Source organism: Neoarthrinium moseri, assembly GCF_022829205.1.
Source record: "Neoarthrinium moseri strain CBS 164.80 chromosome Unknown scaffold28_Wmoseri_CBS_16480, whole genome shotgun sequence".
Classification (NCBI taxonomy): Eukaryota; Fungi; Ascomycota; class Sordariomycetes; order Amphisphaeriales; family Apiosporaceae; genus Neoarthrinium; species Neoarthrinium moseri.
Window position 1 is genome coordinate 303469 of NW_026055142.1, and position 12812 is coordinate 316280.

At 52.1% G+C, this 12812-nt stretch overlaps 6 protein-coding genes across 6 annotated transcripts; 4 read left to right on the plus strand and 2 right to left on the minus strand.

Moving 5' to 3' along the window:
• Positions 1 to 130: 130 nt before the first annotated feature.
• JN550_007390 (uncharacterized protein) lies at positions 131 to 850 on the minus strand (the record flags this gene model as incomplete). The annotated part of the gene is made up of 1 exon (XM_049319235.1): positions 131 to 850. One exon carries the CDS (start codon positions 848 to 850, stop codon positions 131 to 133), a length of 720 nt encoding a protein of 239 aa, XP_049170672.1.
• Positions 851 to 2072: 1222 nt separating this feature from the next.
• JN550_007391 (uncharacterized protein) lies at positions 2073 to 2642 on the plus strand (the record flags this gene model as incomplete). The annotated part of the gene is made up of 1 exon (XM_049319236.1): positions 2073 to 2642. One exon carries the CDS (start codon positions 2073 to 2075, stop codon positions 2640 to 2642), a length of 570 nt encoding a protein of 189 aa, XP_049170673.1.
• Positions 2643 to 2651: 9 nt separating this feature from the next.
• On the plus strand, positions 2652 to 3565 carry JN550_007392 (uncharacterized protein; the record flags this gene model as incomplete). Its single annotated transcript, XM_049319238.1, has 2 exons — positions 2652 to 2945; positions 3077 to 3565. 2 exons carry the CDS (start codon positions 2652 to 2654, stop codon positions 3563 to 3565), a joined length of 783 nt encoding a protein of 260 aa, XP_049170674.1.
• A 1558-nt stretch (positions 3566 to 5123) lies between these two features.
• On the plus strand, positions 5124 to 8086 carry JN550_007393 (uncharacterized protein; the record flags this gene model as incomplete). The annotated part of the gene is made up of 4 exons (XM_049319239.1): positions 5124 to 5250; positions 5302 to 5597; positions 5669 to 6488; positions 6597 to 8086. 4 exons carry the CDS (start codon positions 5124 to 5126, stop codon positions 8084 to 8086), a joined length of 2733 nt encoding a protein of 910 aa, XP_049170675.1.
• Positions 8087 to 8552: 466 nt separating this feature from the next.
• Positions 8553 to 10117, minus strand: JN550_007394 (uncharacterized protein; the record flags this gene model as incomplete). The annotated part of the gene is made up of 2 exons (XM_049319240.1): positions 8553 to 9884; positions 9938 to 10117. 2 exons carry the CDS (start codon positions 10115 to 10117, stop codon positions 8553 to 8555), a joined length of 1512 nt encoding a protein of 503 aa, XP_049170676.1.
• Positions 10118 to 10729: 612 nt separating this feature from the next.
• On the plus strand, positions 10730 to 11729 carry JN550_007395 (uncharacterized protein; the record flags this gene model as incomplete). Its single annotated transcript, XM_049319241.1, has 3 exons — positions 10730 to 10826; positions 10883 to 11461; positions 11527 to 11729. The coding sequence occupies 3 exons, from the start codon at positions 10730 to 10732 to the stop codon at positions 11727 to 11729; spliced, it is 879 nt and encodes a 292-aa protein (XP_049170677.1).
• Positions 11730 to 12812: the final 1083 nt, after the last annotated feature.

Below are 12812 nucleotides of genomic sequence, written 5' to 3' on the forward strand. Positions count from 1 at the left end.
ATAGTGGAAAATAGCGTCACATTTTCTTCAGAAATCCCCGTTTCCCAATTACCTACACTCCGAAGTCCGGAGGCTTGCGAATCAAGTGTAGCTTTGGTGAACCTCGGCAGTAATGGCCATCGGGTTTTCATCACGTTGTCTTCTTCCAGCCCTCCCAACGTTCAAAATCAGCTATATCAAGATCGAAGAGGTCTAATATACGACCAACAGTCTGATCTGCTAACACATCTATGCTTGAGGCCTTGATATAATATGCAGGCACTGGAGGGAAGATGATTGCACCGCTTTGTGTGACTGAGAGCATATTTCGCAGGTGAATATCGCTCAAAGGCGTCTCTCTCGTGACCAAAACTAACTTTCTCCGTTCTTTGAGCATAACATCCGCCGTTCTTGCGATTAAGTCGTCACAGTAACCTGTGCTGATGGCAGCAAGGGTCTTCATTGAACAAGGGACGACGATCATGCCATCTGTTTTGAATGAACCGCTGGATATAGGGGCGGCCATATCGCTTAAACTGTGGACATGATCGGCCAGTGCCCGGACATTTTTGGGGTTGTAATCCGTCTCGTATTTGATCGTTGCTTCTGCCCATTTACTGACAACGAGGTGGCTTTCGATATTTAATCGGCGGAGAGCGATAAGTATTTTGATACCTAGAATAGCTCCAGTCGCGCCTGTCATAGCTACCACGATTCTCTTACGGCGTTGCACTGAATTATCGCCAACGGTCGGGATTGGCGAGTACCCAGCGGTTGGTGGGTGAATGGAGTACCCATCGAGCCGTTCTGAACCACGACTGTAGTCAGATTGTGGCGTATTGGTGCCCGAGTGTGGTTGTGATGTGGGCATCATGAACAACGGCGGTTGGCTGGAAGTTTAATTCTCAAGAGAAAGGCAACCTGGTCAGGTTATCGCAGATTGTATGCAACGATTTAAGGTAGGTGAAGTTGGAGTGGGTTTGGTTTTCTTAGAATGGCGGAAAGTAAAGGCGATGGTAGCCTTAGACATCAGACCTAGGTCAAACTAGTCAAGTCGCTGTGCTGAAAACGAAAATGAACCCTAGTGCTAATACTCTAATACTTTTTCGCCGTCTGTAAACAGAAGCATCTTGAGCCAAGACATCCCCGCCGTCTGCCTCGCCTTGGACTGGACGATAGAGGCAATCGAATAGTCAAGTGGAGAGCTCTCCCTCTCCCTTCTACCTCGAGAGAGTGTAGGTACTTCTGGGCCATCTACCACGACGTTGCTCGTGTTGACAAGGGAAGCGCCGCTTGGACGGGCAGCTACACGAGTTCTAGGACGCCTAGCCTCGTACACGCAAATTTGTGGATGGCCTCGCCTCCCGCAAGTTGCGCAGGGTATAGCGTTATCGCACCCAACTTTGCGCCATTTGCAGGGCACGCAAGACTTGGATTCGTGCTGCTTGCGCCTGAGTCGCAGAACCCGATCAATCTCATGGTCGTCCACGTTCGGACCCTCGGATGCAATATCAAATGATTGCTGCAGTTGTGGCGTACCATCCATCTCGTGACAAGCAACGGTGAGTCCCGCAAATGTTTCGGGATTGAATGGAGGTCAGTCAACAACAGTAACCTCCCATTTCCTGCCAGCACGGTTTATGGCCAGATTTGCGCCTCGAAGCCCCGAAGCCCCGAAGGTGCGGAACGCCCGACCGCGCTATTTTAGATGGCATCAACTTATAATAACTGTTTCCGAGCCCACTGTGGATGAACAGGATATCGGCTAGATTTGCCAAAGACAATTTAGGTGGGGACTCAGAGTTTCCGTCAATGCAATGCCTTAGATCCAGCTCGGACCTTCGCATCCATACATGTCACGCCTCTGGCATTTTGTGTCATTCACTTGGATGGGGTTGTGTCTGGATAAGATGGACAATGTAGTCATCCATGACCGAACGTCGGACCAGGGAAGCATTTATATCAGGTTCTGAGACATTATATATGCCATGGGTTTTCCCACACTTTGAAAGAATAGCGAAATTCTTAATCAGTTTCTTGACAAGGTGTTCTTCAGTTAAACTGGTCAATTCCTGTGCACTACAATATACACAATGGATCACTGCTTCCGCGACTTTGTCGACCAACTCAGATCCGATGATGATCTGGTTGAAATCAATGATGAAATTGATCCTTATCTAGAGGCTGCAGCTATAACACGCCTTGTTTGCGAGACAGATGACAAAGCTCCCCTATTCAACAATCTCAAAGGCCAGAACGAGAAGGGCCTATTTCGCATTCTTGGAGCGCCAGCTTCACTCAGGAGGTCCAAGAAAGACCGCTATGGCCGCCTGGCGCATCACTTGGCATTGCCTCCCACGGCCAGCATGAGAGAAATCCTCGACAAAATGCTTTCCGCCAGCGAGCTCTCCCCCATTGATCCCTCAGTCGTCTCGACGGGACCTGTAAAGGAGAACTCTCTTGTAGGGGATGAGATCGACCTTACGGCCTTGCCAGCGCCAATGATCCATCAAGTCGATGGTGGACGTTACATTCAGACTTTTGGAATGCATGTTGTTCAAACTCCTGATGGGAAGTGGACGAATTGGTCAATTGCTCGTGCCATGGTCCACGACAAGAATCACCTTACTGGTCTTGTGCTTGAGCCTCGGCACTTGTGGTAGATACATCAAATGTGGAAGAAGGAGGGCAAAGATGTCCCTTGGGCGCTGTGCTTTGGCGTACCACCAGCTGCTATCATGGCGTCCTCAATGCCCATTCCTGACGGTGTTACCGAGGCGGGCTACGTCAGCGCAATGACTGGCCGTCCGTTGGAACTTGTTAAGAGCGATACAAATGAATTGTACGTGCCAGCAAATTCCGAGATTGTTTTCGAGGGCACATTGTCAATCACCAAGACCGGGGACGAGGGTCCTTTTGGAGAAATGCACGGCTACGTATTCCCTGCGGACACCCACAAATTTCCGGTCTATATCGTGGATAAGATCACCTACAGAACCAACCCAATACTTCCCATGTCAGCATGCGGCAGGCTTACTGATGAGACCCAACCATGATTGGTGCCCTAGCTGCAGCTGAGATCCGAAAAATCTGTCAGTTGTCTGGCCTGCCTATCATGGATGCATTCTCTCCATCTGAGTCGCAGGTGACCTGGGTCGCCCTCAAGGTTGATACTCGTAGTCTACGAGAATTGAAATGGACACTCAAGGAGCTGCAGAAGAAGGTTGGCGACGTGGTATTCGCCCACAAAGCTGGCCATACTATACATAGGCTTGTTCTTGTTGGAGAAGACATCGACGTTTATGATGGGAAAGATGTGATGTGGGCCTTTTCAACCCGATGCCGCCCTAACGCCGACGAGACATTCTTCGAGAACGTCCGAGGGTTTCCTCTCATCCCTTACATGTCTCACGGCACTGGTCCCCCAAACAAAGGCGGAAAGGTTGTTTCGGATGCCCTTTTGCCAGCAGAGTACATCTTTGGGGCCGATTGGGTGGCTGCTGACTTTGAGAATTCTTATCCCGAGGATATCAAAGCAAAGGTGCGTGGAAGGTGGGAGTCGCTCGGTTTCAAGAGCCTCGATTAGACTACGACTTCGAGCTTAACATCTTCCCTCGATTAGTGGCCGATATCAGGAGAGGAATTGCAGTAGAGTATGACAAAACTCGCATTTTTGGTCGACTCGAGTCTACCAATATCTATGGACATTTTACTTTGGTTTATGATTGATAATAATCCAAGTGTGACTTCACACGCTTTCAAAATGCTAGAACCAATTAACCACCTATATTCACAGGGGTAGGTACCTGTTTGTAAGCATATAGCAGCAGCCATCCACTGGCCCAGCATTACTAGAACTATCATCTATGGTGATCACGCAACGTAAGATCCCCATGTCATGGACATCGCCGACGCCCTTCCCCACCAGGTCGGGTTGTCCCGCTGTTCTACGCCTTCCCATCGCAGAACACGTACCTCTCGGTTACTCTATTTTGGATTCGATCGTAAACCACCATCAAGTCTGCAACCTCACTCATTTGAACTCCCACAAGCAACTGCTCGGAAACGAACTTCGTGCCAACAACATTCGCTAGGAATATCAGTTCCTTCCTTTTATTATAGGTATGATCCTTACCATGAAACGCAACTTCAACCTCTCACTTTCATGAAACCTCATCCCTCCCCTCGTGCGAGGTCCAGCCCACGATCTTCATAACCACAACACTCACTTACAGTATCGCCATCACGTCACCCAGTGGTCCTGGCCACCTACCTTCGACATCACCGGCAATGCAGCGCGTCTGTACTTGACGGCGAAAACTGACCTTGCCGCAACTTGACCCTTGAATTTCATGATCATTCACAGACCTGCGCATCATCAATTCTCTCCTCACGTATCTGAGTTTCTCAGCTTTGGCAACCGCCACTATTCTCCTTTTGAGACACTAGATCTCTCAACCTTTCACCGACATCCTACAAATATTTCTCTTGTGGTTGGTCATTCCCTGAATGCACCGAACCACGAGCCTTTGGAGCACACTGGAAGTATTGACTACCCTCATCTCAAATTCAAGGAATTTGGGCACGCTGCACCTTCACAGCACCACAAAGCCACCCAAGATACAGAATCCTTAAAAATTGCCCTCAAGACTACTTTCAATTCGCTTCGGTCCTGTCATTCTCGATCACACCTCACCTTCCATCACTTTTATCAATTACTCCACCTCAACCCTGCAGTTTCAGAATCGCACTCGATCTGTTGACCGCCATCACCTCACCTTCCAGATTTTGAGCACACTGCACCTTCCAGTTGACAGAACCCATCTGAACTCTCGGGCTTCTTGATGGCACACGCCTTCTCACTCGTCCTTGAGTCATTCCGTTCTCGAGATTATTGATCACATATCATCTCACCATCAAATGCATCTCAACCCTTGAGGATTTCAGCCATACCAGACCCTTTTACAGTCCCCAATTCGCATCTCTCCCAAGGTTTCTGATCATACCCTAACCAATGATTCTCATATATTGACCTCTGTCTGAAGCACTCAGGTCACACGTTACATCTGTGACCATAAGCAGCTGGCGTACCACATTTCACATCCCGCCTCTCACTTTGACTGCCTTGTCACAACTTCGCAATCATGGACTCTGACAATTCGGACCTGGACATTGGCAGAGTCCGGGACTATGAAATAGAATTCCCCGATGAAGAATCAGATGCCGTTGGATCGGATAACGAGGCACAGGATGCCTCAGATGACGACATTGGTAGCTCTACCCGTCCCTTCCCTATTACGTGCAGCTAATAGTTTGTTTTAGATGACCCTGATGTGGATGCAAACATCTTACTTCAAGACACAACTGATGATTCCAGCGCCGACGAGAATGCCCCACAGGAGGAGCTGTGGGAGCTATACCACAGGCAAGTCACCCGGTGTCAACGCAAGAGTCGAGAGATGCGCGAGATGAACCGAAGGCATCTCGCGGTCAAACAGGACCTAGATGAGAGGGATGCAAGGTTCAGACAGGATAATAAGCAACTTGCTTCCCTGGTTAGAAACCTTCGACGCGAGAACGAGGAGCTCCGGAACCCTCCACCCCGTCGACAGGCCGAGGTAAGTTCCGCTTCTGATTCTTCTTAGTACGTCTCCATGAACCATTTGACCTAACCCAAGTTTGGAATCAGCCCTGGATCTCACGTCTACGTAAATATGTCCCGGAAATAGATCCTGGCGAGGATCCCGATCTTGGAGAGTGGGAGAGCATTTGTGGAGCCTGCAACAAGCAGAACAATATGAGCCAGAAGGTGCGCAATATCCATCCAAACTTGGAATTACATGGAGAGTGCTCAGACGAAGACTACACGCGAAACATTTCGAACGATATTGATGGCGCAAATGGTGCCAATGGTAACGATGGTGACGATGGTGGCATTGACGACAATAATGGTAATCCCAATAATCAAGCTGGCCTTGCTTTCCGTCCGTTCGATTTCAACAAGCTACCTATCGAGGTCCAGGGGAAGATATTCGAGCGCCACTTCGTGAAACCGGGCCTGATTCACTGTCTATCCCGCTTGGACGACAGGCATCCGCCCAAGCAACGGGCTCACTTTCCGTTCGCCGAATCTGGCACAAGTGGCCTGCCCCATCGTTTCGCCTACGGCACTGGAATAACAAGGACCTCCGTTATGAAGGCCAAGAAACCCAGCGAGGTGCTATCTTCACTACTCGTCTGTCGACGATGGTTCTATATTGGCGTCCATGCTTTCTACGGGATGAACACATTTGCGTTCAGCTCTCTCGGCGAGTTTGGTCGTTTTTTCAAGGGAATTGGGCGGGCTAGGGCTGAACGCATAGCCCATGTTGAGCTCTTTTGGCAGGGCAGTATTATGCCACATGACCCAAGGACCCGTGTCAACCAGCGGACTTTGCCATTGACTTGGCTAACTAGATCCAAGCGCCTCCAGACTCTGGCAATACATACCGACGAGAGTTCAGAGTCCAGTAAGTTACATTACCCGAGGTTCTGACTTTCTCATTGGAATTAGGAACTCGGCGTCATCCCGAATTATTCCGTTTATTCAACATCAGATCTTTGCTGACATCCCATAGGAACGCGCCGTAAACACGAGTTTCCTAGAAAAACGAAAAACAACGGGGCAAGGACTAAACAGGCAGATATGTCAGACCGTTATAAAGACTACACACGTGCAAAAATCGAGAGGCTGAAAACCCATCAAAAGCTTTTGAAGCGGACAGCTCAGCAGCCCAATTTTAGAGGCTACAGATCCATGCGGACTTGTCACGGCATGGACTATGTTTACCAGTTGCGTGGTATGCAGTGGGTCCGCTTTTACGAAGTCCACAACAACGCCGGTCAGAGAGAGCATATTCGCGATTGGAGTTTCGAGAACGAGATCAACGTCGTCGTCACCTTGCCCAAGCAGCAGGCATACGCCTCGGAGTGCGACATTACAAACCTATCCCGACTTCCTGGCCTACCTAGTACCTGGCGACCCCAAGACCAAGACCTAGCGTTGGTGGACTCCTTCTATTCACCGAGAATGGTGCATGTCGACGATGATAGCGATACATCCTCAGCTCGCTCCGGCCCGCCATCTCCGGCCCCTTCCACTGCTAACAATGATATATCTGATTTGGACTTTGACTTCGACGAACCCAGGCCCGAAATCATATTTCCCGACGAGGGGTATCAATCTGGCCCAGACATGAATATTGGCCAAGATGTTGACGCCGATGTCCCTCATAAAGTGGAGGATAGCGATTCAGACAACGAGCCACAGAATGACCCTAATGCGGGCCCTGACGAGGACTCTGATGGTGATTCTGACAATGATTCTGACGGTGGTCCAGATGATATTCCGGGCGGGATCAACGCAGACCCTGGAGGTAGGGCCAACCCGGGTCCTAGCCCTGATCCCGAGCCTGGTCCCGAGCCTGGTTCCGGCTCCGACTCCGGCTCGGAGCATAGCTCTGACAACAGCGACGCAGTGTTTGACAACGCTGCCTCCACTACGGACGCGGAGAGAGCCAACGATACCCAGCTGACTGCCCCTGAGAGTGCCGCCGAGGGAGCAGAGAGTGGTGAGGCGATGGATCAGGACGGCGATGATGACGATCGGGAGAGCGTCGCAACTAGCGGGCTTTTCGTCCGATCCGACGGGCCCTCCAGCATCCGAGGACCACCCAGCGTCGGTCCCAGTGTGACTCCAAGCACCGCACTAAGCACTGGCCGAGCTTCTCTCGCATTTCGAGGCATGGCTCCTCCGCCGCGTCCAAATCCTGTCGTTATTGACCTGACGGCGGATGATAGCGACGATGATGAGTCTAGCACGGTGAGCAGCAGCTTCGACTCGGAAAGCCTGTTCGTTCGATCCCGCCGCGACGGATCGACCATTGCCGCCCACGGATCTTCGAGCGACGAGCGCCGCCGTCAAATCTTCGTCGATCTCACCGCGGACGAGGTTAAGAGGGAGGACGACCGGTCCAGCGTGACCTCCAGTGGCACGAAGCGCACCCGGGATGGCGATGGTGGAGGCTCGGGTAAGCAGGAGAATAAGCGCCCTCGCATCGCCTTGTAAGTAGTTATTCGGATTGGAAGCCATGGAACCACCATGGGATAAACGTGGCGGGACATGGGACACCTATGCTAAGCTATGGGATGGTTAATGGATTGACCTATTAGGACTGGTTAGTCTACTCGGATGGCGTTTATACGGATTGCGCAGATTTCCCGCGGTTGGGGAAGGCCGATAACGATTCATGGTAACCTAGATATCAATCTATCAGCTCTGCAATGGGTAACCCGTCTTCAAGATCGATCCACAAGGCTCGGCAGGGCTTTGAGATCCTCGGGCCAGCTGATCCTCGGCTCGTTCAGGGTCTTTGCCGTTCACACTCGTCGATCACGTTGGTTCGTCCCGTCTTGTCGGCTGATCTCCTCTGAGCACCAGGCAGCCATGGTCAAATATTGGGCGACAAGTCAGGGTGATCAGACCTTCAATTATATCAGGCGGTTCAACCAAGTTGTATTTGGTACATCTAGATCTAGTCAAAAACGACCTTCTTTCCCTGGAAGCTGACCTTCTGAGCAGCCTCCTTGGCCATCTTTGCCGCCTGCCAACTGGCGTGGAGGGAGCCTTGATCATCTCTCGACGGCTTCGGTTTCGGCTTTGGTGCGGGCGCCGGTGCGGGGGTAAATGTAGGTGCCGGTGGAGGTGCCACCCTGGACTGGCTCTCCGGTGGTCCAGCTTTTCTCGCCGGCGGTCCCGAGCTACCGTCAAAGTTTGCGTGCCTATCGGGGTGGACACCCTCGGGGGCCGTCTTCTTCTCAAAGGGGTTCCGGATACCCTTCTTCCAGGGACCGGCATCCTCCGCCCCGACAGCTCCTCGCTTCATGTCCCATCCCTGATCCCGACCGGATTTGTTGCTCTGGTTTTTGATGTGGTTCGCCTTCTCCTTGAACTTCTTCTCCCATATGGCCTGTCTTGCTCTTTGTCCACGTCTATTTTTCTTCATAGGCGGCGCGATGTCGATGTCGGAGGCTTCGGAATCCGATCCAGAGATGTAACCGCCCATCAACGACGGCAGGAATGTGGAGTTGCCCGAAGATGCCGGGACTGGCTTGGCTGCCTTCTTTGCCTTCTTGGGGGGAGGGGAGACAGCTTCGTCATCCTCCGAGTCTTCTTCTTCGTCTTCAGAGCCGTCAGACTCTGCATCTGACTGCTCATCGTCAGAATCTTCTTCTGCAGAAGAGCCAGAAAAGTAATCTGAAGGCCCGCGAATTGACCTTGCGCGGCTATCCTCGGCATCATCGTCACTCGCGGCGCCGTCTGAGTCCTCGTCGCTGGAGCCTCCTAGCATGCCGTCAAAGCGGGAGAAGGCCTTTTCTTCAGCATCGCTATCTTCGATCCCATTGCCATCGGAACCGAACCCTTCCCAGGGCTCGCCGGAGCCGGAGTCCTCTTCATCTGACTGGGGGGCTTCTTTTGACTTCTTGGATGACTGCTTCTCAGCGGCAGTTTTGGACTTGGACTTGGTTTCGGTCTCAGCCTTGCGCGGTGCTTTTTGTACGTCGTCTGCCTGCTGTTCCTGGTCCTGCCTGCCGTTCTTGCCCTTGGCTTTGCCCTTCTTCTCCGGCATAGGGACACGCAGCGCTATGCAGGTGCCCATGATGGCCTCGTCAATGACGTCCTTGACATGCTTCCTGTTGCAGAGAGCGCTGGTGACATTGTGAAGCGCAGTCTTCTCTTCCTCGGACAAGTCTGGCTTCGGTATCGGCTTGATGAACGCGGGCAGGTTTGGCGACTCGGCGATTCCTTTGATCCTCAACAACGACGAGCAGAGGTGCGCGTGGGCGGCTTGGGGCAGGTCTATGCTCTGCGTTCGAAGGGTCAGAAGTGTCTAGGGTTCAGTGTACCAAGCCAACATACCTTTAGCACGGCAATCTCCTTCTCCAGACGTGCTGCTTTCTCCGGGTCGGCTTCCCTTTGGCGTTTCGAGTAGCGCTGTCGCTCAAAGCCCTTGGCCGTCTTCAGGCCCCGTACGAGCTCCTTCTCCCACTTCTGGAGATTGACCTCCAGTCGCGGTTCTTCGCGCTTTCGTTTGACCATTTTGCAACTCCACTTGCGCTCGAGTATTTGCTGAGCCGTGAACCCGACACCAAAAACTTTTGGCGGCTTGTCGTCGAGGCCTTCAACTTTTTAGTGGGGTCTTGCGAAAGAAAAGCTCGAGCCAGTGCAAGGGTCCGCAGCACCCTGGCACCCCTGGCACCCTCGCGCGGAACAACATCCACTGAGGGGTAACTAAGGATAGACTAACTGCATACGTCCTGTATCATTCGTACATGACCACCAGTAGAACTCACAAACTCTCGGGTTGCACGAGAAAACTTATAGTAGTCCTGCTTATATGTGAACTACCAAGACCGAACACTAGCCTTATACTTCTGCATTATGTATATTTATTTAAAACCAGGGCAGTAAAAAGGGCGAGTCTATGGGCTGAAAGCTCGTGGCAAGGTGGGTTATAGGTATGCTGAGGTCATTATGAGCCGGTTCGGCGGAGGTTTGCCAGATGAGTAAACGGCCGGTGGAGCGATGATGGAAACTATCCTTCCTTATCTGTAACCCAACAGCTACTGAACGAGCTCTATACACTCCCTTCAATAGCCAACCACTTCTACTTACAGGTAACGAGATCAGAGTGAAATAATTACTATCACAATGGGTTCGATTCAAGTTTCCAGCGACGCGGCGCTTCAGGCTGCCCAATTATTCAACGTTGATGGCATGGTGGCCGCCGTGACCGGCGGTGGCACAGGTACGCAGTCCGGAGGCCCGGCACATATTGAGCATCCACGATAATAACGGACCCAGGCATCGGGCTGATGATGGCCAGGGCCCTGGCTGAGAACGGGGCCACTGTATACATCCTCGGCCGTCGCGCAGAGGTCCTGGAGGCAGCTACCAAGTCTATAGGAAAGCCCACTGTCAAGACGATCGTCTGCGATGTGACCTCAAAGGACAGCCTGAAGGCCGCCGCTGACACGGTGCAGCGAGACGTAGGATACTTGAACTTGCTAGTATGCAACTCTGGCATCGGCGGTCCTCAGACGCCGCGGCCAACCATGGAGTCCAGTATCACCCTGGAGGAGTTTGCCAACACGAATTGGGATGTCCCTATGGAGGACTACACCAATACATTCGCGGTCAACACCTCGGCTGTCTGGTACACGACCATGGCGTTCCTCACGTTGCTGGACGCTGGCAATAAGAAGGGCAACCTCTTCCAGAAGTCGCAAGTCATTGCCACCAGCTCCATCGGGGGTTTCAACAAGGTGAACACGGGTGGCTTCGCTTACGGGCAATCAAAAGCTGCGTGCACGCACTTGATAAAGCATCTAGCAGTTGCATTGCCCAAGTGGGATATCCGGGCCAACGTCATCTGCCCTGGGTGTAAGTACTCCACTCCCAAGATTAATTGCTCAGGTCTAGACTCAGAAAGCTGACAACAACAACAGTGTACCCAAGCGAGATGTCGGCGCCCATCATCGAGCGGGGAGGCGGTGTCGGGAAGGACATGGTGCCGCTGGGCAGAGCCGGCGACGCTGCCGACATGGGCGGTGCGCTTCTCTACTTGGCATCGCGAGCAGGTGCTTACTGTAATGGGGCAGTCATCGTCTCCGATGGCGGCAGGTTGGGAACGTTCCCGTCTACGTTCTAGATTCGACCTCGAAAAGAATCCATGTCTGCCTAGACGTAGACAAATCAGAACATTGCCTTAGATATAGCCTTCGCCATAGGCGCTACATATCTTGAAGTTATTTTAAGACGTGGAGCAGTTCAATAGATAACGGCATGGAATCATGGCAATTACCGGTCGCTGATACGCCTCGGAAATTATCGGTTCGGTGAAGACTGCAAGCGGGACCGGAAGTCACGATCTCCTAAGCCGAGCCGAGAACGGTGCCGGTGCCGGGGCCGGGGGATGCTTATCAATATCGGCATCCGATCTCGCGTTGTTAAATTGAGCGAGTAGCGAGCATGCTGTGTGGACGCGGATTATTCTTCTACTCAGAAACAAGGGTAGCCACCATGGTCGGGATCAACTGTCGGGAACGAGCTCTACTGAAGAGTACATAGGGAGATGTATTGTTGTACAGCCCACCAACGACGTAGGGATGGACTGCGCACGACTTATAATAGACGTGGCGTAGCGCCACACTTCACTTCACTGCAATTCCAACCCTCACGAAGAGCAGAGGAAACTACTGTGTATGTACACCGGCTACGAATCAGCCCTGTAACATGCACGGGCCATTCTACGTCATGGGAAAGCTCCTGTGCCACCATGCAACAGGATCGGAGAATCCAAGCCTCCCTCATGCATCACGTACAGGTGGAAACACGAATGACGGGGATCGGCTTTTAGCAAATATATTTGTGTTCAATGCATGGCAGACTGGATGATAGGGCAGTTTGAATAGCTAATTCAATATAGCCTTTCTGCAGAGAGGCCCTGCAAGTCTGCGGATTCGGAATGTCCAGCAACTTATGGGCTATTTGCTTTTGTTGGATTCGGCCAAGCAGCTGCGGGCTCCCTACATGCAGCCAGCAGCCAGCAGCCACAGCTTGCCTGCTTGCCAAAGCTTCCCCGCGTTCGGTGGCCTGAGGGGCGTCGAACACAAGCGGGACGGGGATGCGGCATCTGGGGAACTCGACTAACACGCAACCTACAGGGCGTCGATCATTTCAAAGCAATCTGTATTCCATAATACCGACTGGCAGGCTGGCGACAAGTATCGCG